The following is a 23,623-nucleotide window of genomic DNA, read 5'->3' on the forward strand; positions in this document are numbered from 1 at the left end:
CAGACTACGAATGCCTTGAATGTAATTACTCCGATCTACATACTGTCAAATAAATGAACCACACGCTGTGGTGCAACGTGAGAGGCTTTGCCTCTGACACTGATGCCCGAGGCTCGATTTGACAGTAAAAACTATAATATATATTTGAATATATATATATATTTGAATGGTGAAAAAGTAAGAAGTACAATGCTAGAGGTTTAGATTAACAAAAACTGAAGAAATGGAAGTTTCAGAATATTACAAATGGACCTTCATCAGGGACCTACTAGTAAGTTGCAACCTACAGATGTTCTGCAGCAATTAAAGTAAATTAAGCCTTGCAAGTTGAAATTTAAAATTTGCACATGTCTTCCAACTTCTGTGGATTACTTAAAAACCCTCTCTCTGTTTTCAAGCAGAGTGGCAACAGACTGTTACTACACCCTCTGAAGTACTATTGGACAATATTACCATGTAGAAAGTGCTAAATTTAGAGATAATGGCAAGAAAATGGCAATTAACAAATGAAATGAGACAGAGCATTATTACCCTTAGAAGTGTAGGCCTTTCATTTAGAGAAACTGCAAAAAAACAAAATCAAAGTGTCCGTGTGTACAATGTCCTATACAATCCAAAGGCAATTGGAAACTAGAAGCTGTGATAAGAAGAGATCTGGCCAGAGTCACACACCAATCAGAAGGCAAGTTTCTGAGGATCACCAGCTTTGGTGATAGGCGCCACACAGTACAATAGCTTCAAGCACAGCTTAACAGTGGTCAAAAAAAGCGAGACTTTATGTTGCACGTTTGACAGGGCAAGTGATTGTAAGAAAGCCATTCCTTAAAGGACAAAATTGGGCCTTGAAATAACAGCTGTGGACTACTGCAGGTTGAAAGAAAGTCTAATGGGACAATGAGCCGGCAACATTAACTTAAAAGGAGCCCACATTCTGGGATCCAGAGCCGGAAGGAGGAGGATGAACGTGGTGGAATGGAAGACGGAGGAAGTAGAGAAAGGAGACAAAATGTTGGTGCAGTAATTGCATTTATTGTGCTTTGAACTGTGCACTGTGCTGGGCGTGTGGGGAAACCAAAAGTGGAATAGTGTTTCCCACTAAAAATAAAATACTTGTGTGTGCTAGACTTGTGCTTGTGACTGTTGTATTGGGTCTTGATCAGTATATATATTGACTAATCGAAAATCTTTATAGAGCTGTAACCATTGTGTTGGTTGGTTATATACGCTGATAAAGCATGCTGCCGCACCCACCACACGATGAACGACCTCAGAGTCCCAAATTAGGACCCAAGCACAGATGTACAATGGTGACACTCACCAACACACTAGTTCAAATGGAATTGGAACAGTGTGAGGTTTTTAATAGTGACTAGAGTGGCAATTCTGCTACCAGTGTATTGATGGAATGAAAATACTGATTTGTGTTAACTAACAGTTTTTGGTTTTATACATGCATACAAATTGGGAATTGCTCCAACTTTCAGGTGTTTCTTAATGTGTCTACTAAACTGATTTGCAAGGTTTCTTCAATTTCTAAAATCATAGAAATCATATTAAGCTTAAAATTAAATAGTTTAGCTTTCATTGTTTTAATGTCCTGTTTCCAAAATAGGAATTTTACTAGACCTTGAAGCTGCCATTGATTCCATTGAGTTACCTTCAAATGGAGCAGGACTAACAAAACCAGGAAGGTGAGTGCTCTTGTGCAGTTGTTAAGCAGTAAATTACTAATACTCTCTAATTTAGGACCCTTTACGGAATATTCTGTATGAGTGTTTTTTAAAAATTTCTTTGATGATAGAATTGAAACATGAAGCAGTATTTTAACATTGGCATTAAACTGATTGTAATGCAAATGTCTATGGATTGAAATGTGATCATCTGTATATAATTTACTATTTATTCTCAAATATAGTGCATTTAGAAAGTATTAAGACCCATTGACTATTTTCACAGTTTTTTATGTTGCAGCCTTGTGGCATAATCATTTAAATGTATATTTTTTGTCATCGCACACAACATGCAAAACCCCAGAATGACAAATCGACAACAGGATTTAATAAATGTGTAAATATTTTGCATATTTTTTAAAAATAAAAAACTGAAATCTCATTATGACATTCAGATCCTTTGCTCTTTACATTTTTGGCAGCAATTATAGCCTGGAGCCTTCTTGGTTATGGTGTGTGTGAATCTTTCCATACCTGGATATTTTTTTACTGGTCTTCCCTGCACATCCTTTTAAGCTCTGTCGTGTTGGACGGAGACCATCGGTGGACTGGTATTTTCAGGTTTCTCCAGAGATTTTTGATTGAGTTCAAGTCTAGGCTCTGTCTGAACCACTCAAGGATGTTCCCTGTGCTACTTTGTGTTGTTTTTGCTTTGTGCTTAGCATAGTCGTCCTATCGTAGGTGATCCTGCAGCTCAGCACGAGATTTGGATTGATTTGAAGAAAGTTTTCATCATGGATATCTTTCTGCTTTGTTTCATTTAACTTTTCCTTGACCCTGACTAATCTCCCAGCCCCCAGACCCACAGCATGATAATGCCACAACAATACTTCACTGTTGGAATGAAATTGGGCAGTTCATGGGGAGTATTTGGTTTTCATCCAGACATGAAACTTACTACTAAGGCCAAATAGTTCATGCTTGGGTTTCATCAGGCCAAAGTATCTTGTTTCTCACAGTCTGAGAGTTCTTTAAGGTGCCTTTTTGAAAACTCCCAGTGGGCTTCAATGTGTCTTTTACTGAGCAGAGGCTTATATCTGGACACCCTGCCATAAATCACAGATTGGTAGAATGTCGCAGTGATGGTTGTCCTTCTGGATGTTTCTCCCATCCTAACAGGTTATTTGGAGCTCAGCCGGTGTGAACATTATGTTCTTGATCACCTCTCTTATTTAATCAATCAATCAATCAACATTTATTTATATAGCACATATTCATACAAAAAAATGTAGCTCAAAGTGATTTACAAAATGAATAGAAAAATAGAAGACACAATAAAAAATAAACATAAGTCAACATTAATTAACATAGAATAAGAGTAAGGTCCGATGGCCAGGGTGGACAGAAAAAGCAAAAAAAACTCCAAAGGCTGGAGAAAAAATAAAATCTGTAGGGGTTCCAGACCAAGAGACCGCCCAGTCCCCTCTGGGCAATCTACCTAACATAAGTCAAACAGTCCTCTTTGTATTTAGGGTTTTCATGGAAGGACCTGATGATGATGGTCACGTAGACTTCTGGCTTTCAGTCCATCAATGTTGGTGCATCATGATGCTTTGAGTAGGTGGTGGTGGCGCAGGCCGCCACCACAAAGAAACCGGAAAAAGAAACAGAAGAGAGAGTAGGGGTCAGTATGGATTTTGGAGCCACTGTGAATAATTACTATGAAGAATTGAACATACAGAGTATCAGTATTAAGTTAAAGTGAAGTTATAAAAAGGCCACGTTAAAGTAATGTGTTTTCAACATATAATGTGCCTTCAACACCATCCAACCTCTGCTCCTTAGGGATAAGCTGACTGAGATGGGAGTAGATTCACACCTTGTGGCATGGATTGTGGACTATCTTACAGACAGACCTCAATATGTGCGTCTTGGGAACTGCAGGTCTGACATTGTGTGCAGCAATACAGGGCGCCGCAGGGGACTGTACTTTCTCCGGTCCTGTTCAATCTATATACATCAGACTTCCAATATGACTCGGAGTCCTGCCATGTGCAAACGTTCGCTGATGACACTGCTATCGTGGGCTGCATCAGGAGTGGGCAGGAGGAGGAGTACAGAAAGTTAATCAAAGACTTTGTTAAATGGTGCGACTCAAACCACTTACACCTTAACACCAGCAAGACCAAGGAGCTGGTGGTGGATTTTAGGAGGCCCAGGCCCCTCATGGACCCTGTGATCATCAGAGGTGACTGTGTGCAGAGGGTGCAGACCTATAAATATCTGGGAGTGCAGCTGGATGACAAATTGGACTGGACTGCCAATACTAATGCTCTATGTAAGAAAGGTCCGAGCAGACTATACTTTCTGAGAAGGTTGGCATCCTTCAACATCTGCAGTAAGATGCTGCAGATGTTCTACCAGACGGTTGTGGCGAGTGCCCTCTTCTACGCGGTGGTGTGCTGGGGTGGCAGCATAAAGATGAAAGACGCCTCACGCCTGGACAAACTTGTTAAGAAGGCAGGCTCCATTGTAGGATTAAAGTTGGACAGTTTAACATCTGTGACAGAGCGACGGGCATTAAGCAAACTCCTGTCAATCATGAAGAATCCACTGCATCCACTTAACAGTGTCATCTCCAGACAGAGGAGTAGCTTCAGTGACAGACTTTTGTCACTGTCCTGCTCCACTGACAGACTGAGGAGATCGTTCCTCCCCCACACTATGCGACTCTTCAATTCCACCCGGGGGAGTAAATGCTAACATTAATTTTATTTTAATTCTTTTCATTTTTATTATTATTTAATTTAATATTGTTTCTTTGTATCAGTATACTGCTGCTGGATTATGTGAATTTCCCCTTGGGATTAATAAAGTATCTATCTATCTATCTATCTATCTATCTATCTATCTATCTATCTATCTATCTATCTATCTATCTATCTATCTATCTATCTATCTATCTATCTATCTATCTATCTATCTATCTATCTATCTATCTATCTATCTATCTATCTATCTATCTATCTATCTATCTATCTATCTATCTATCAGCAGCGTTTTAAAGTGCTCTACTGTATTTGCCTGGCGAATTCCTATTGGCAGGCTATTCCAGATTTTAGGTGCATAACAGCAGAAGGCCGCCTCACCACTTCTTTTAAGTTTAGCTTTTGGAATTATAAGGAGACACTCATTTGAAGATCTAAGGTTACGATTTAGAATATAACGTGACAGGCATTCCAATATATAAGATGGAGCGAGATTATTTAAGGCTTTATAAACCATAAGCAGTATTTTAAAGTCAATCCTGAATGACACAGGCAACCAGTGTAGTGACATCAAAACTGGAGAAATGTGTTCGGATTAATTAATTGTTGTCATTATATTTTTTTATGTCCTACATTACTAGTATTAAATATTAAAGCTTGTTGTATATTAGTACGGACTCTGCTGACTGTAAATTTGTTTGTGTTATTTTCTAATAGCTTTGATAAACCTAATATAGACTTTGAACATTGTGGAAAGAATTCATTTAAATTATAAGATTTCATTGATACATCATTAATGACTGGACATAAATATGAACTATGAATGTGATTTAAATATTGTTATGTAAATGGGGATGAAAAACTATTCATGTATTTTAATATTTCATGTTTGTCTTTACTAAGAGATATTTTTCTCATTTTTAGCCAAAAACTTCAATTGGAGGTTGTAAATGGTGTCATGCTCCACTCTGTGTTTGTGCTCACTGAGTCATTTTTACAGAAAGAGATCAGCCCATAGGTTTCAAATATAAGTAAAACCTATTTATATAATTTATTTTTTTTCATCAACTCAGCATACCATTACTTTACATTTTGGTGGGCTGGTATATTAAACAAGAAGCTATACTGTAGTTTATAAGTCTACAGTATGTCAGATTCATAATTTTGCAGTCTGTCTGATTAATAGATTATGTTCTTGGAACAAGGAATACAGCTTCTAGATTGATTTACCGCACACAAAGGTAATTCCTGAACAGTAAGGAAATTTATCATCTCCACTTCAGGTTTACTGTATATTCTTTAGTGTTTTAGAATGAATATTAATATATCATTTAATGATTCATAACCTGACGTTCTCAAACCTATTTAATCCAGTTTGTGATCATGGGCTAGTGCAGCCTGTCCTTGCAACACTGAATACAATACAGAAGAAAGCCCTGAAAAGAGTGTCTGTGAATGTGAGCGGGTACAATAAACTCTCACATAGGGTCAATTTATAATTATGCACATATTTAAATATATTAAGACTGGAATCAACTGAAATCAGTGGATATTGTAATTTCACTTAAGGAAATGAGGCAACATAGAACTGACAGGTAACAGTCTAAATAGATGGAAATACATAAACAGTATCTCTTGTTTGATTTAGTATTTATTCCTGACATGTAAAAATTGGATGTAGCAGCAGTGATAAACATTAACCAAGTTCAACATTAGGTGATTAATTTCTTTTGCTGATGGCTATAGCATTTAGAGTTTAAATGACCATTTTTACTTACTTTTTTATTATTTTAAGTTCACTTCTTGGGTATTGGTAATTTAATCTGGATATATTTGTTTCTTTGCAGCTATATCTTTGAGCTTTTTAAACAAGCCCAGCTTACATTTGAAACAAAAACTGCAGTACTGGATGCGTTGGAACAAATAATGGGATATTTTGCTGAGCGTAAGTATCCTAGAGATGTCTTGTTCATTTTCTTATTGTGTTTTGTACTGAAAAGCAAATAGTTATGTCTAGTATTCCTTTTTGATTTGCTTGTGTTTTTAGATGTTTTACCTTGAGTCTTGGCGAATTGAGAATTTTTATAGTTACCACCTGTGATGTTTCAACTACCCATTTTATTACATTCATATAACTTTGTGGCCATCGTTTTAGGAGAACTGTATAAAATCTAGGGTAGCAGTTGGGGAATGTGAAATAGCAAGGGAATTGCAGTAAAAGGGCAAACTGGAAATGCAGTCTAAGCTTCTCAAAGCACAGCAGGTGAAGTTGGCTTATAACCTGTTCCCTCTTGCGTATGCAGTGAATACCAGTGGTAGCCAAATTGCCAACACCAATCATCTTGAAAACCTACAATGATCAAGTTAACTCCTTTTTGACTAGAAACCACTTTGTGTTACAAGAAGATGCATCATGATGCCTTTGCACAAAAAGCTTAATGGCATCATGCACTAATCTGTAAATTAAATATATATTGTCATTTTTTACTTTGAAGATTGTGTTTAACGTTTGAGATGTAGGTGTATTTAAATCCATCCACAGTCATATCACTTGATTTAGCCATAGTAATTAGACAGATCAGCAACAATAGTAAGAAAACATACAGGAAAACATTGACAGCTTAGCTGTAAATATTGTTCAAGCAATCAAGCTCATTATAGATTTAAGCAGACATACGGCCAAAAAGACAGTTAGCATCAGTAGTTCTTTCCCTTTTTTGTAATATGTGCCAGAAGAGAAGGATGAGTAAGCAGACACTTTTTAGTTTTTATTGCTGTGCTGTAGAAAGTAGCCAGAGGGTTTTTTTTTTTAAATAAATCAATTATTACTACAGTGTAGTACAAAATTGCAATTTGACTTAAAAATAGCCAGTGTCATCAGCTTTTTTGGCAATCAAGTACATCCTTGTGTTTTATATAAGACCTATAACTGGATAATATTGCAGAGTGAATAAAATAACCGGCTAAAATCATGGTTGATCACACAAAATATTTTTATGCATTTTTTTTATTCTTCCATGATTTTGTTTCCTACCCTAAGTTGTCTGTTATGGAATTATCAAATAGAAAGAACCAAAATAATAATGTTAAAAATAGATATCTAAAAAAAGTTTAAGACCGGAAAACATGCTGAAATCATTTAAAGAAATACACAAATGAAAAACAACCCAATTTGTAATTAGTTTATGCAATTACACCAAAGTTAAAGTACCAATTTACTGTAGCAAATGATAATGAAAAAGAGAGATCAATACAACCTGACAGAAATTCCCCATCATGGAACATTGCTCAGATGACAAATACCTGCCTAAACTTGACTTTTCAGTCACAGTTAAGCATGGTGTTTTTTTTTAGCAGCAAACATCCTTCATTTTCATTAAATAGACACAAAATTACAGAAAATGTGAAGGATACCCTCAAATTTGTCAGTGGAAAATTGGCAAGAAAACATGGTGTATTAACTACAGTGATTCAGCTGCATTTTAATGACCCTTGTGAAGGAACAATGCAATATGAAATATATAGATTTTAATAAATCGTCATAGTTGTTCTTTTACAAGTGGTTCTAATAAACAAAATGTTTAATATATTTGATAAAGATTTTTTTAAATGTGTTGCTTTTAGTAAATGAAGGTTTAGAAATTAAGAATCCCTCCCAAAACATGCTGATAATATAAGTAAATACCTCTGTAAAAAGTGAGCTGCATTCCTGTATTCTCTGAAAAGACACATTTAAAAAGACATTCATTTGGAAACAACCTGCCAGTAAGTAACTGACCACTCTTTAGCATAGATATGGTGTCCCTCATCTTTTGTTTCAGTGTCACTATGGGCACATGGTCAGCCTACACTTGTATTGTAAATTTTCTATTTTTATTCATTACTAAATACAAATAAAATTGTGATCATATTAACTTATTACATGTACTAGCAGACATGGTGCACCTCTGGAAGTAGAACTCTTATGCACAAGAACCATTCATCATCCACAATGTGGATAATGCTTTTATATGTATACAGTCATATGAAAAACTTCATATGACTCTCAGTGTAAGAGCCAATCTTAGAAAGTTGAAGTTTTGAGTTAAACTCATATTAATGTTTGCTTAATTTGAATAGAACATACATTTCTTTCATAGTCATAACTTATGGTATAGTCTTTTCCCGCTATAAGTTAGCAAGAGATAGAACCTTCTTACTATAACTGAGAAACAGTGTGATAATAAGCTTAGTTGTGGAAAGAACAAGTTCCAGTAAAGAGGGACTTGAAAGACCCATTTTCTACTCAGAGATGGGATAAGCATACAGTTTTCTGACCGTTTAGAAATGGTTCAGAAATGTTACGTAAAGAGTAACAATTTGAGATGTAACAAGATTTAAGCTTTGAACTGAACTTTTCTTAACATTAATTTTTCCTTTTTTGCTATTTTAATTCTCTTTAGTGTGAACTGTTTTACTTTGAAACTTAACTAAACTTTTAAAACGAAGACGTTTTGTCTGTGGAATCATTTCTGCGTGTCAGGCTTTTGTTGAATCCCATTTTTTTGAGTTGAAGCTGCTGAACTTTGGTAACTTTGGGGAAAATGCAGCTACACTCAGCCTGCATAATAATTTCCTCTACTTTCAACAAAAAAAGATAAGTGTTATGTCTTTCATTTCCTAGGAACATCTGAGTACTGGGGTGTTTTCTGAACAAAGATTTTTAGTGAAGTAGTATTTAGTTGTATGAAATTAAATCAAATGTGAAAAACTGGCTGTGCAAAAATTTGTGTTCCCTTGTAATTTTGCTGATTTGAATGCATGTAACTGCTTAATACTGATTACTTGCAACACCAAATTGGTTGGATTAGCTTGTTAAGCCTTGAACTTCATAGATAGGTGTGTCCAATCATGAGAAAAGGTATATAAGGTGGTTGATTGGAAGTTGTGCTTCCCTTTGACTCTCCTCTGAAGAGTGACAGGATGGGATCCTCAAAGCAACTCTTAAGATCTGAAAACAAAGATTGTTCTGTCTCATGGTTTAGGGGAAGGCTACAAAAAGCTATGTCAGAGGTTTAAACTGTCAGTTTCAACTGTAAGGAATGTAATCAGGAAATGGAAGGCCACAGGCACAGTTGCTGTTAAACTCAGCAGGTCTGGCAGGCCAAGAAAAATACAGGAGTTGCATATGCGCAGGATTGTGAGAATGGTTACAGACAATCCACAGCAAGACCTGCAAGAACATCTTTCTGCAGATGGTGTATCTATACATCATTCTACGATTCAGCGCAATTTGCACAAAGAACATCTGTATGGCAGGGTGATGAGAAAGAAGCCCTTTCTGTACTCACGCCACAAACGGAGTCGCTCGTTGTATGCAAATGCTCATTTAGACAACCTAGATTCATTTTGGAATAAAGTGCTTTGGACTGATGAGACAAAAATGTAGTTATTTGGTCATAACAAAAAGCGCTTTACATGGCAGAAGAAGAACACTGCATTCCATGAAAAACACCTGATACCTGCTGTCAAATTTGGTGGAGTTTCCATCATGCTGTGTGGCTAGTTCAGGGACTGGGGCCCTTGTTAAAGTCGAGGGTTGGATGAATTCAACCCAGTATCAACAAATTCTGTTCAAGCATCAGTCGCAAAGTTGAAATTACACAGGGGTTGGATATTCCAACAAGACAATGACTCAAAACACAGTTCGAAATCTACAAAGGCATTCGTGCAGATACAATGTTCTGGAATGGCCGTCACAGTCCCCTGACTTGAATATCATCAAAAATCAATGGGATGATTTGAAACAGGCTGTCCATGCTCGGCAGCCATCAAATGTAACTGAACTGGAGAGATTTTGTATGAAGAATGGTCAAATATACCTCCATCCAGAATCCAGACACTCCTCAAAGGCTATATAAGGCTGTTGTATTTGCAAAAGGAGGCTCAACTAAGTATTGATGTAATATTTCTGTTGGGGTGCCCAAATGTATGCACCTGTCTAATTTTGTTATGAAGCATATTGCATATTTTCAGTTAATCCAATAAACTTAATGTCACTGCTGAAATACTACTGTTTCCATAAGGCATGTCATATATTAAAAGGAAGTTGCTACTTTGAAAGCTCAGCCAGTGATAAACAAAAATCCAAAGACTTAAGAGGGGTTCCCAAACTTTTTCATTTAAGGTCTTAAGTGCTGCCTGTGATTTTGAAATGTATTAATTGCTCCTAGTTCTTTACATATAAACAGCACAGACAAAATGCACACTGTAATGAATAATGTATGCAGTCACAATACAATTACCTGAAATTGAAAGTCCTTAGTGTCTTGTTTTACGCCAGCATCCCTCGGGGACTAATACAGTGTACCAAACAACAAAATACCATACTTTTAATGTTAGTGTTTTCCAAATATTTTAGGATTTATTATATAACCGAAAAAGACTAGATGCACAATCCTAAGAGTCACTTACACTGCTAGTAATTTTTATGTCAGTCAAGTTGGATATAGTGTGTGTGTTCAGATAAATATAAAAAGTGCAGAACTAGAGATGAAATTCCATTCAAATAAGTACAAAATTGTATCTACACAACTACAATAGATGCTGCAGCTCAGTGACATTCTGTACCTGTTACTGTGAAACTGTTTACTTGTTGTTCTATAATTTTCAATCAAAGCCAATATGAAATCACATTCTTCTGACAATTCCCAGCAATTTTAGCTTTGTTTCTTGTATATCTTCTCAAATTACTGATCAATTTCTGATTACTTATGACAGTCTGAAAATTAATAAGTGTTTTTCTGTTTTGCAATTGCAATCCTAAAATATACACCTGTAACTAATAACTGCTTCTTTTTTGGAGGAATACAATTAAGAATTAAACATTAATATATGTTTTTTGTAAAAACAAAAAAAGAGAAACTTGTTCAGATGCTGGAGCAATTTCATTGAAGTTGTCTGGGCATGTTATTCAGTGCAGTGGTCAGGTCAGGGTTGCTAAAAGTAGAGAGCCACATCAAAGGGAAAGCAAAAAACATTTTTCTTAGCAAGCTACACATCTGTGATGTTGCACAGTACAGCTTCATTCAAAAGCAGTCAGCCATGTACTAATTAGATTGACAATGATGTCAATTGTTTGTACATTTGTTGAATATGGCCACATACTTTTTAAAAGTCATTGTTCCAGTGATTTAATTTTAATTGAAGTAATTATTCAGTGGTATAAATTGATTAGTATTAAATGCATTGTTCCTTGATTAGGATGAGCACTATTTTAAAACCAAGTTTCTATAAATATGCTCTCGATTTAAAAACATTACATGAATGAAGCATTGTTTATTTTCAGGATGTTTTTGTGCAGTGCAATTCCAGAACAATGCATATATTTACAAATATACTTAAACATACAATATAATTTGATTATAAAAAAAGCAATTTGCAATTAAGCACGTATCATCATTCTGACCACAAAATTCTGTAGAATTGTTATAGATGTATCAAAATAGTGCTTTCTGTATATAGAAATTTTCAGATGACTCATCTGTTATAGGCTGCATTAATAATGGAGACGAGTCAGAGTACAGAAAAGTTGCTGAGGACTTTATCTTGTGGTGCATGGACAACAACCTGCAATTCAACATCAGCAAGACGAAAGAGCAGGTGGTGGATTTCTGGCATGCCAAGAAGCCTGTGAACCCAGTCACTATTTAGGGAGAGGTCATGGAAGTTGTGCAGGGCTACAAGTACCTGGGGGTTCACATAAACAACAAACTGGGTTGGTGTGAAGACAATGGTGCTGTCCAAGACAGGCCAGAGCTGACTGTATTTGGTAAGGAGACTCAGGTCTTTTGATGTGTGCAGCAAGCTGCTGGAAATATTCTACCAGTCCATAGTGGCCAGTGTCCTGTTCTACTCTGCAGTCTCCTGGTGAAACAACCTCAGCTGAAAGAAGCATTTTTATGCACAGGCTCATTCCACCATGGTGTGCTAAGAAGTATGCTCTGGTAGTTTTTTCTGCCTAATGCTGTCTGGAATTCAGTGCTTCCACCTGATGCACTTTAAGTTATTTATTGATTGATTGATTGATTTGCTGTATTATCTGTCCGGTGAGTGTGTATCCTTGTTTTTTTATGTTTCTCTTGCTACATTTTTCCAAATTTCCCACCGGGATTAATAAAGTTTATCTAATCTAATCTAGATTTTTATATATACAAAAATTCCAATGTATACTCTCTGCATGCATCTTTTTTTTAACTAAGTTGTATAAAGCTCATGTGTTCATAATTTTAAATCAATAAGGATAAGGCCTTAGAATGGTGCCTACAGTTGTAACTGGTGTATCCTATGATACACTAACGGGTCTACTGAGATTGTTAAATGCTTTTCATCCTACTGTTAATTAAAAAGAAAGACAAACTGTTGTTTGTATAATCTTAGCTCTTTTGGGTTTCTTTGTGAAAAACTTGTGTGGGCTGAATATTTATTTTTATTTGCCTTACTCCACAGGGAATAGTGTTTTCACAAACACTTCAGGATTGCAGAAGCTTTCAGATATTATTCAGGTAAAATTAAATTGTCAAAACCAAAAATATTGAATCTGGATTCAAATATTCTAGTAAATATCTTAAAAGTAAGTCTAACCAAGTTATGTACTCAGGTTGCACTATGTTATTAATTAGGTTTTTATTTTTTCTCCATTTACATTTAATGGAACCATGTCATTCTTCTAGATTACATAATTACCTTTAAAGCAAATATTTTTTTGTGGATGTCATAGTTTAATATCTGTTTTTTTATTTCATGCAAGAGCATTGGTAATCAAGATACTTAAAATCAATTTTTCATGTCCATAAGTGTTATTTTAGACTTTTTTCAGACACTTCAATTTTACTAACTGTCAGTGCCAGAATTTATTAAAATCCTGCAGGGTGAGAAAGAGGCAACATTACAAAAATAGGAACTACTTTAAAATTTAAATTTTCCAAATGTTTATTAAAGTATGTGATTGATAGGTGTATTGCTCTATGATGTAAATCTAGTTTCAAGGTCATTTTACCAAAGTCATTCATCAAATTATCTTAGGGTTTACTGTAATAAAAGCACTTCACCTTCACTTTCCTTATTTTGGTTAGAGCCATAGTGACATTATGCTGAACTGGACAGATCTGGTCGGTCTGTCTGTCTGTCTCTCTCTCTCTCCCTGTATAATTCGAAGACACTCCCAATCCAATACAGGCCTAACCCTACTGCATGTCCCTGGTCTACCCCTTCAACCCTTTCTGGGGTGAGATTGAGATAGAGGTCATGGGTGATCATCTTCTATTTGGGGAATATATACTACACCTGCCAAGGGTAGTCAACTAGGGGGGTTTCTTAGCTAAATGCCCACACCACCTGAACTCACTCCTCTCTGTCTGGAGAAGCAACTGTTTTATTCAGAAGCTCTCCCATGTTGCTGAGTTCAGTCATCCTGCTCAGAGACTTAATTTTCTTTTCTCTCTTTTTTTTTTTTTTTTCCTCCTCTTTCCTCACTGTGTACAGATTATGATCATAGGCAAGGTTGGGGACGTAGACTGACTGTCCAGTCAACTGGTTTGTGCCAAAGTTAAGTTATAACTTCATCATCATAGACTTGGGCAACATTTGTTCTCACTCTTTAACAAGATCCAGAGTTATTTGAAGTCCTCCACTTGGGGTAGCTGCACGCTGCTTACTTGAGGAGCAAGCTCTTTTCCAGGGCAAAAACTAGAGCCTCAGATTTGGAGATGCTAATTCTCATTCCATTCCACCCACTTATGGCTATAAACTTTGCCAATGCACATTAGAGATCATAGTCTATAATATGTGTTATCTGAATCATAAAGAGATGCGACCTTAGGCTGTGCTTGGAGTCTTTAACTGTGAAAATCATGAACAATAAGGGAGATAAGACACCCCTAAGGCAAAGGCCAGTGCACACTTTAAAATATCTTCACATCAAGTATGCAAACAAACATGTGCCTCTGAAAATATAGGGATCAAGCAGAGATCCCTCTAGTCTTGAAGTAGCTTCTACAAGATTCTTGGAGTATACAAACTTTTTTCAAGTCCACAAAGTATACGCAGCAAATTAACCTGAAGCCTTAAATACTTATGCAACAGAAAGGATCCTTTTTCATGTTCCATAGCTAAAACATAATCCATATTGTTCCTTGTAAATTTAAGATCCTGCTATTGAATACTTCCTATATATGGACTTTTCCAGGGAGGTTGAGAATTATATTTTGGTAATAGGAATGCATCCTTTTATCTCAGCTTTTATAAATGGAGTCCACCACCCTTGTCAGCCAGTCCTAACTGAAATAATGGCATGGTGAGGACATTATCAGTACGGGCACCCAAAATGAGGTTCTTGCTCAGAAATGCTTAGCTTACTCTCAATAACAGCCATTCCAAAATGGTGGTGGGGACCCAGCAGGGGGTGAGCCTTCTGAAGGCTGAACATATGCTGTAGGCAACAAGTACCCCTCACTGCACAACACAGAGTGGGGTTGAATGCCCAGGTGTTACCCTCTGAGGAAGGGATGATGCTTTCTTCAGTTTGCTAGTAGTTCTATTCATCGCTATACAAGATTAGTACTATCCCCAAATCCAGAATGCATGCATTGGTACATCCCACTATGTGCCGAATGTGGCATTTGGCCCAAACCCATCCGTGTCTGTCACCAAACGATTTTAACTGTAACACTTGAACATTCAAACCAGCCTATATCTGAATCTTCCCCTTTCCATGTACCATTGTAAGGATCTTCTCTTAATAGCATGGAGAGGTTTATAACAATACTATCAACATAATTTAAAGCAGATGATGAACCATCCCTGATTGCCTCAAATTTTACAGCTACAAAGAAGAATAATAAGAAAACCCAATGAGTTGCGCCTTTCCCTCGGTTTCACCAGTGCTGTGGTTGGTATGGAAGAGAAACAACAATAAGTTTTGCATCTTTAAATATTAGCCACCAACAGTTTAAAGCCACACAAGCTGAGATGCCACTTGGAGACTTTAAATCCCAAGCACAACTTCAAAAAGAAACTAGAAAACTGCCATGCTAGGCAGAACTGTATTATTAAAACTGCGCCTATAAGTTGTAATGTTCAACTTTCTTCTTACAAAGTAGCCTACCAAATCACAGAGTTTAAAAAGCCCCACACTGTACCATCGGAATGAATCCATTCTGCCGCTATTGATATGGTTTCTACCATGATCAATGAAGCAACAGCTATCAAACTGAAGGTTATTTCTCGTCAAACAATACCAACATAAGGTATCTTTATGACTTAAGAAGATAGGGAGGAGCAGCTTATTGACGAAAATAGATGCAGAACTTTTGGCTTCAGATGGACAAGATGGCAAGAACTAAGTTCAGTTTTTGATTATATTTACTTAGCTTATAAACCTTTAATTCCTGCACAAACTAACTTTGACAGAGCAAAAAATGTTGTAACCAATGAATGTTTTTTTTATAGAAAAATAAGTTTAGTTGTCATTATTGATATTAACTGAATGGCAAATCACAGACAGTAGATTCCAAAATATGGACATTACCTCAGAAAAGGCATATTCTTTTACTTTTAATATCATCCTTGTGAAGACCCATTTCTTTCACTTGTTTATTCTTCTGTTATGTGTGAGTGTACTTTTGTGGGTGCATTTTGGGTATGGGTGCTTTAAAATATCTTTACCTTTACAAAAGGGCCCAACAAAAAAGGTTTGGGAACTACTGCTCTATAATATGGCAGGAACTCGGTAATATGGTAGAACCTCAGAGTATCAACGTATTTTTGGCATGTTGTTTAAATGTTCCTTTTTACTCCTGTCATGCAGAGTGTACAAGACATGTAGTACACTGGCAGAAGACCCAGGAGCAAACCTCAGGTGCATTGCAGGGATTATATCCCTTGGATGACTTGGAAGTCACTGTGTGTTCCCAAGCAGATTTTGAATAAAATTGCTGAGAGGATAGTATGGCCTGGTCAGCACAGTTCAGGGTGTTGATACCATAACACTCATTATACTTAATCAAGATAAATTATGGCGGTATTGTGTAGTTTCTGTATGAATGTTTAAATAATAAGTCTATTCATTTTTATACCATATTGCTATTTAATATAGCTCTTTTGTTCATGAGACTTCTTGCACTATTGTCAAGGATAAAAATGAATTGCTTTAACAGCTGTTTCAGTGTCCTTGTGTGAATTTAGTGTCATTCCCTTTCAGATTGTTTTCAGCCGTGATCCACCAGAGGGCATGAGCAGCTTTGCTGCTGAACAGAGTATTGCTAAGCATTATAAGGTAGGATTATCTGCAAGAGAAATTTTGATTTCTTTTAGTGTTTTAATGGGAATTGAAAGAATCGTTTATTACTGTTTTGCTAGGTTGATTAAAAAATAAATAATCCAGTACCAGGTTTTAAGTCAGTATTTTGTAATTTATGAGCTGACACTGTTTTGAGTTTTATTTGGCAATTTCTTCCTCTCTATGGGTTTGTATTTAAAAATACTCCAGCCAGAAACAAAGTGACACATTAGGAATGTGTAAACATCTTTTCAGAGAGGACCTGGTTTTGAGGAGGTGTGTTCTAATAAATCTGAAAGAGAATGATTTACTATCTCCAAATGTAAGATATATAACTCTTACATTTATGTGAACAAAGCTGTAGTTCTTTTTCAGCATTAATATGGACCTCTGGAATAGTTACCAAAATTCATAGTCATTCAAATATATTTGCAATTTTAACTCGGGAAGGTACTTAGATTGACGACAGCACAGCAGAATGCCTTATTAGTTTTAGGTTTATATCATGTAACAAAGCTACTAAGAATATTGACTGTGCTAATGAACAGCAAAAGATCTATGAAATAAATAACCTAGTGACATAAATTGAAAACCATATTAATAGTAATCTGATACAAAATGTTTATTGGTTATGTATATCAAAATATTAATTTTAGTTTTTAGTATTGTCTTGCATCTTATCGAGCACATCTGTCTCGACTAAAACTCTCCAAAATGTTTCCAGGGCATGATCCAACCTGCGAACGTTGCAACAAAGCCCCAGCCTCACTAGGTCACATGTTCTGGGCCTGCTCCAAATTAACATTATTCTGGACAAAAATTTTTAATTACCTCTCAGACAGTCTTGGACTCACAATCCCTCCTAACCCATTAACAGCTGTGTTTGGGGTTCTTCCAGAGGGTCTTAAAGTGGAGAAAGACAAACAAACTGTGATTGCATTCACTACACTGTTGGCACGCAGACTTATTCTGATAAACTGGAAGAACCCAAACTCTCCTCTTTTAAGTCAGTGGGAAACTGATGTGTTATATTATTTAAAATTGGAAAAAATCAAATACTCAGTTAGAGGATCTGTGCAGACTTTTTTCAAAACATGGCAGGATCTAATCAGTAATATTTTGAAATGATTTTATAAAGCACAGAGAATTTGTTGATTTAGGTATTTTTAAAAGCCTTAAATTTTACACCGTTTGGCATGCTCTCTCTCTCAAGGGTGGGGATCGATCTGTTCTTAGCATAATTCTTTTTTTTGTAAAACTTGATTGCTATGTATTGATTGTAATAAAATTAATAAATAAATAAATAAAAAAAAAAAAAAAAAGTATTGTCTTGCATCTAGTGCTTCTGAGCTCATTAAACTCCCCTTTTTTGGGAGATTGAGGTTGCAACATTTTAATGTGAAATTAAGTGTAAGATTTAGAGAATAATAGAATAAATAAATAGAAATATACACACACTATGGTCTGAACACAAACCAAAATAACGAAAAAGGAAGAAAAATTTAAAAAGAAAGAAAAGAAAACTTCTGACTTAGCAGTCACAGTGAGGCATTATGAATGTAGGCACATTGCTGTTGGTAAAAAGGAGCCCCTGTAGTGTTTCTTGACACACATTTGCAAAAATACTTTGTTGGCTGAGAGTACTCAGTGTGTTGGTATGTCAAAGATAGGGTTTGGAGCATTGTTCACAATGGCACTCAGTTTTGTCTTAATTTTCTTTTCCACCACTACCTTCAGGGGGTCCAGAGTGTGTTCTATAACTGAGCCTGCCCTTTTAATTAGCTTGTTAATTTAGTGGGCCTCTTTTGAAGTGATTTTACCAGCTCAGCCCATCATAGCTTAGAAAATTGCACTGGCCAGCACAGTGTTGTAGAAGATGTGAAGGATGTCCATTCCCACAATAAAGGAACGCAGTCTCCTAAGGTAGAGGAGCCTATTCTACCCTTTCTTATATAGTTCCTCTGTGTTCTGAGACCAATCCAACCTGTCATTGATGTGGACCCCCAATTACTTGTAGGAGAGTATCACCTCTGTATGCACTTCCTGAATAGTGACCAGACATATAGGCTCTTTGGTGCGGCAAAAGTATATAACTAGTTCCTTGGTTTTGCTGATGTTAAGGTGCAGACAGTTCTCTTTACACCAAGAAACAAAATTCTCCACCTGACTCCTGTACTTTACCTCATCCCCTTATCAATACATCCATAAGTATAGAATCATAAGAGAATTTCTGCAAGTGACACAACTTGGTGTTATATTTATAGCTGGAGGTGTACAGAACAAAGAGAAAAGGAGACGGGACTTTTTGTTGTGGTGCTCCATTATTGGTCACATCCATATCATAAACACAGTCCTTGAGTCTCACAGACTGCGCTGTGCCCGACAGTCTGTTATCCAGGACACCATAAGCACATCTACCTGCATATCTCTAAGCTTACCCCTTATACGGTACATACATAAATATATACAGTAAATAGTACCATATATAATACTGTAATACTGCATGTACACTATATATATATATTATATATTTTTATTTTCTGTAGTATGTTTATGCAAAATTCTATTTTTTTTAATAACAGTCAAAATGCTTTGTTTTTAATCACATATTAAATCACTCAAATAATCACTTGCCTCTAGACATTACCAGTTTCCTCCAAAAAATCTTGCATAAACTTTAAAATATAAGTTTAATTGGTGTAATGTAATTTTTTATAGTCACTGGTGGTACAATGTGATCATTATGTGTGTGTTTTAATGTTTAAGTTTTTATTAATCATTTAATTTGTTTACATTCTTTAACTAGGTTCATATTCACTCTGATACAAACATTCATAAAAAGAAGCAACGTACCGATCCATGGTCATCAACTACATCAACTAAGCAAGGTACAGCTCTTTTGGCTGAGAATTTTTGTAAATTAAAGTAGCAATGAACTACTTGTCTAGGAGTGATCAGCAATTTTTTTTTAAGTGTATTAAATCCAAATTAAGCAGTGAAACGTCTCTTAGAACTATCTTAAGGCTTTCAACTCCAGAGGCGCTTTGTTGTTCAGGAGAGCCAGATATGTCCTGGAGAAGGCCATTAGGTATGCAAAAAGTGACAGGTTGAAATCTAATTTTGGTGGTGCTTACCGTAATTGTCTGTGTAGTGGACTTTAGGCCATCACCAACTACAAAGGACTGAGGTGTGAAACTACAACCACACATATGCACTACCTGATGAGCAGGATACCTTTTATACAAGGTATGAACGTTCACACAAAATACCCAGTGAGCATGGCAAATTTGTGCTACAGTTACCTTCACATGATATGTGAAGAACATTCAACAGGGTCATAGTATACAAGGCTGCTGTGTCTGGTGGCATCCCTTCCTGTATGCTGAAAATATGTGGCGCATAGTTGGCTCAAGCTTTCACTGATATTTTCACCATTTCACTGTCCCTATCTGCTTCAAATGGACCACTGTTTTGCCTTTTGCCTGTTTTTTATCTAGTGGCACTAGCTTCATTCATCATGAAGTGTATGAAGCAACTGGTAATTGGACACATAAACAGCATTTTTCCAGATTCTCTAGACCCACTACAGTTTGTCTGCCACAGTAGCAGGGCAGTGGATGATGCTGTCTCTCTGACCCTTCACACCACTGTTCAACACCAGGATAATAACAACCTGGCATAAGTGTTACTGTTTATTTACTGTGATTGTGCCTGGTAAATTGGTGATCTGAACCATCAGATTGGGCGTCAGTAACTACATTTACAACTGAGTCCTGGACTTCCAGGCCCATCCCGGATGGTGAGAATGGGAGGAAAAAAACTGTTCATCTGTGAAGAAGCCCCTCCTTTGGGCTGCTAATTCTGCTGAAAAACCATCTGAGTCTTTGGCTATGACTGCATAGTATAGGGTGGTCCAGATCTAATTATGTAATTTTCATTACGCTCTAACTTATTAAGTTTATTACATAGAAAATCACCCAAAAAATCCTGGACCATCGAGAAATGTGCAAACTGACGACATGAAGAATCATCTTTGATCCGAACTGGAATCGTCCCTGCATAAATCAGTCATCCAGACGATCCGCACCAATAGAATCATTAAGTTAGATATTTAGATTAGTTTAACAAAAGCTGTTTGTTAACAGTGTGCACATTTCAGATTTTAAAGAGAATACCTGAAACTCAATATACAAAAAAAAAAATCACTAAATGTTTCAATTACCCCTCAAAAAAGGCAGCTCTGAAATTTGATAGATAGATAGATAGATAGATAGATAGATTATGCAGCTTCATAAATATGTCTTCTTCCAGAATGGGAATGAAATACTGCCTTTCCTTTTCTGCTTTAAATGATACTTGCAAAACTGTATAGACAAGGACACTTCCTCCCTACAATTAATGACAGTAATAGTATAGTAAAAAGATTACTACATAGTGCTACTTTTATTAATTATTCTTTGCACCACAAAAAGCAGTTGAAAACTGATTATCATGTAAACTTTTGCAATATTTTTTTGCACTCATCTAAGCATTACCTAAACATCCATCCATCCATTATTCAACCCACTATATTCTAACTACGTGGTCACGGTGATCTGCCGGAGCCAATCTCAGCCAACACAGGGCGCAAGGGAGGAAACAACCCCGGGCAGGGTGCCAGCCCACCACAGGGCACACACACACACACTAGGGAAAATTTAGAATTGCCAATGCACCTAACCTGCATGTCTTTGGACTGTAGGAAGAAACCCACGCAGACACGGGGAGAACATGCAAACTCCACGCAGGGCGGACCTGGGAAGCCAACCCAGATCACCCAACTGCGAGGCAGCAGCGTTACCCACTGCGCCACTGTGCCACCCCATTACCTAAACAGTAAAAGTTAATTTAATTGTCTTATCATCCTGAAGCACAGGTCATTGTAATCACGAGAGCAGGCACTGAAAAATTAGGTTAGATGTAGAGTGTTGTGACAGGTGTTAAAAAGTAAAGTTCCTCAGTTAAACTGTGATTTTTGAAACTGTTGTTGTCCTCAACACATGCACTTAAGATTAGTATTTGTACCTTTTAGAGTTTTGCACAATTAAAATTCTCGAATTTTTTTTTTTTATCTATTTTTATTAATAATGATGCTTTCAACTACTTGTTACTGATTTTAGGAATTTTTGTTTGGTTTTAGGTAATTGGTAAAAACATTTTTTTTTATATATATATAACGTCTTTTTGTTTCTTATAGTGCCAATCCAAAGCATAATGGAAGATTTATCTGTACTAATAAAAGGCAAAGCCCTCACTGACTGACTCACTCATCACTAATTCTCCAACTTCCCGTGTAGGTAGAAGGCTGACATTTGGCAGGCTCATTCTTTACAGCTTACTTACAAAAGTTAAGCAGGTTTCATTTTGAAATTCTACGCGTAATGGTCATAACATTCAACAACTTCCGCCATGTTGAACTGTCTTATTCATGGCCCCATCTTCACGAAATTTGGTAGGCGGCTTCCCTGTGATAATCGAAACCGATGTACGTACTTATTTCGATGGTTTGACGCCACTGTCGGCCGCCATATTGAACTTTCCAACGGTCTTTGTTACTTATGGGCCCATCTTCAAGAAATTTGGTATGCAGGTTCCCAACGCTAACTGAATCCTACTTACATACATATATACGTCCATAGCCTGCAGCATGGTCGCCGTGTTAGGCGGCGTTGGATCCCCCCCACGTTGTTGGCCGCCTGCCTATGTAAGGCCGTCCGTCACTCCAGTCTCTTCATTCCCTTCCTTGATTTGCCGCAGGATTCACGTCTCCCTGCTGATAACTGCAGCCTTTTTATTTAATTCATGGCTTCTCCACTGTTTTATTGTTTGTTTATTATGATTATAGTTATTGTGTAGGTATTTTAGACTTACTTTACATTGTTCAGGTACCCAGTTCCTATATCGTTCCAACCGTACCCCCACTAACATGTCTATCGAGGTGATCACCATCGATCAAAGAAATGTCACTTACCGAGTGGTTTCCATGCCCGGAGATGGCACCTGCATTTTCCATTCTCTGTGTTACATATTGCACGGCCATATCAGGCTCACTCTTGATATCCAGAGGAACATTGTGTCTTATGTATTGAATGACTGGGACAGGTTCAAGATGTGGACTGACGACGGTACAGGAGATAATTATACTACACAGGAGCACTATAAGAATGAAATGCTTAAGCCCTTCACCTATGGTTCTGCATGTGAGTTGATGGCTAACGCTGAATTGTTCGGTTGTCGCTTTCAAGTGTACTGAAATGGCCAAATATTTTACACCTTTGGACAACTGCCAATGCCTCTTCAACATCTTAGATTCACAGGTGACGATTTCAGTAGAGGACACTTTGATTTTTATGGATGTTTAAACTCTCAAAAGCTGGATGCGAAGTTATCGATGAAACCGGTTGTATGCTTACAACGCTTGACAGATGCTGAATGTCACTTCAACACAACAAGCCCTGCAAATACTAACGTAATTGAAACAAACCATGAAACTCAAACCGATTATGACAGCAGCAATCCAAGCTGTGAGATTTGAGACAAGATTACTTTTCACATGGCCAACTGTACATTGTATGCTCAAGAGTAAGCTCAGCGCACAGCTTAGTCATATTACAACCGGAGGGCCGAACTGACAATGTGGTATACAAAGAGATCCTTAACAAATAATTATTGGTATATTTTCCCTCAGTTTAAAAAGGTTTACTTTTCTTCTTAATAAAAATTTTAAGGCAGTACTTCACCACTGCGAACTGGGGGTATTTTGCTAGTTTATAATATAATTTAAATTGATTGCCATTATTAAAAAAAGATACTTCCGCTATAGATTCAAT

General features: G+C 36.7%; 1 protein-coding gene across 4 annotated transcripts in view; it reads left to right on the forward strand.

Annotated features, from left to right (window-relative positions):
- Positions 1–23,623, forward strand: part of rtel1 (regulator of telomere elongation helicase 1) — a 105,581-nt gene that overhangs the window by 41,956 nt on the left and 40,002 nt on the right. For all 4 annotated transcript variants that reach the window (XM_039735093.1, XM_039735094.1, XM_039735096.1 and 1 more), the window contains exons 12-16: positions 1,613–1,691; positions 6,286–6,383; positions 12,926–12,981; positions 16,677–16,751; positions 19,561–19,642. In XM_039735093.1, the coding sequence (XP_039591027.1) occupies positions 1,613–1,691; positions 6,286–6,383; positions 12,926–12,981; positions 16,677–16,751; positions 19,561–19,642 (390 nt within the window). The remainder of the gene's footprint in view (positions 1–1,612; positions 1,692–6,285; positions 6,384–12,925; positions 12,982–16,676; positions 16,752–19,560; positions 19,643–23,623) is intronic.

This window comes from Polypterus senegalus, chromosome 14 (assembly GCF_016835505.1).
Source record: "Polypterus senegalus isolate Bchr_013 chromosome 14, ASM1683550v1, whole genome shotgun sequence".
Lineage (NCBI taxonomy): Eukaryota > Metazoa > Chordata > Cladistia > Polypteriformes > Polypteridae > Polypterus > Polypterus senegalus.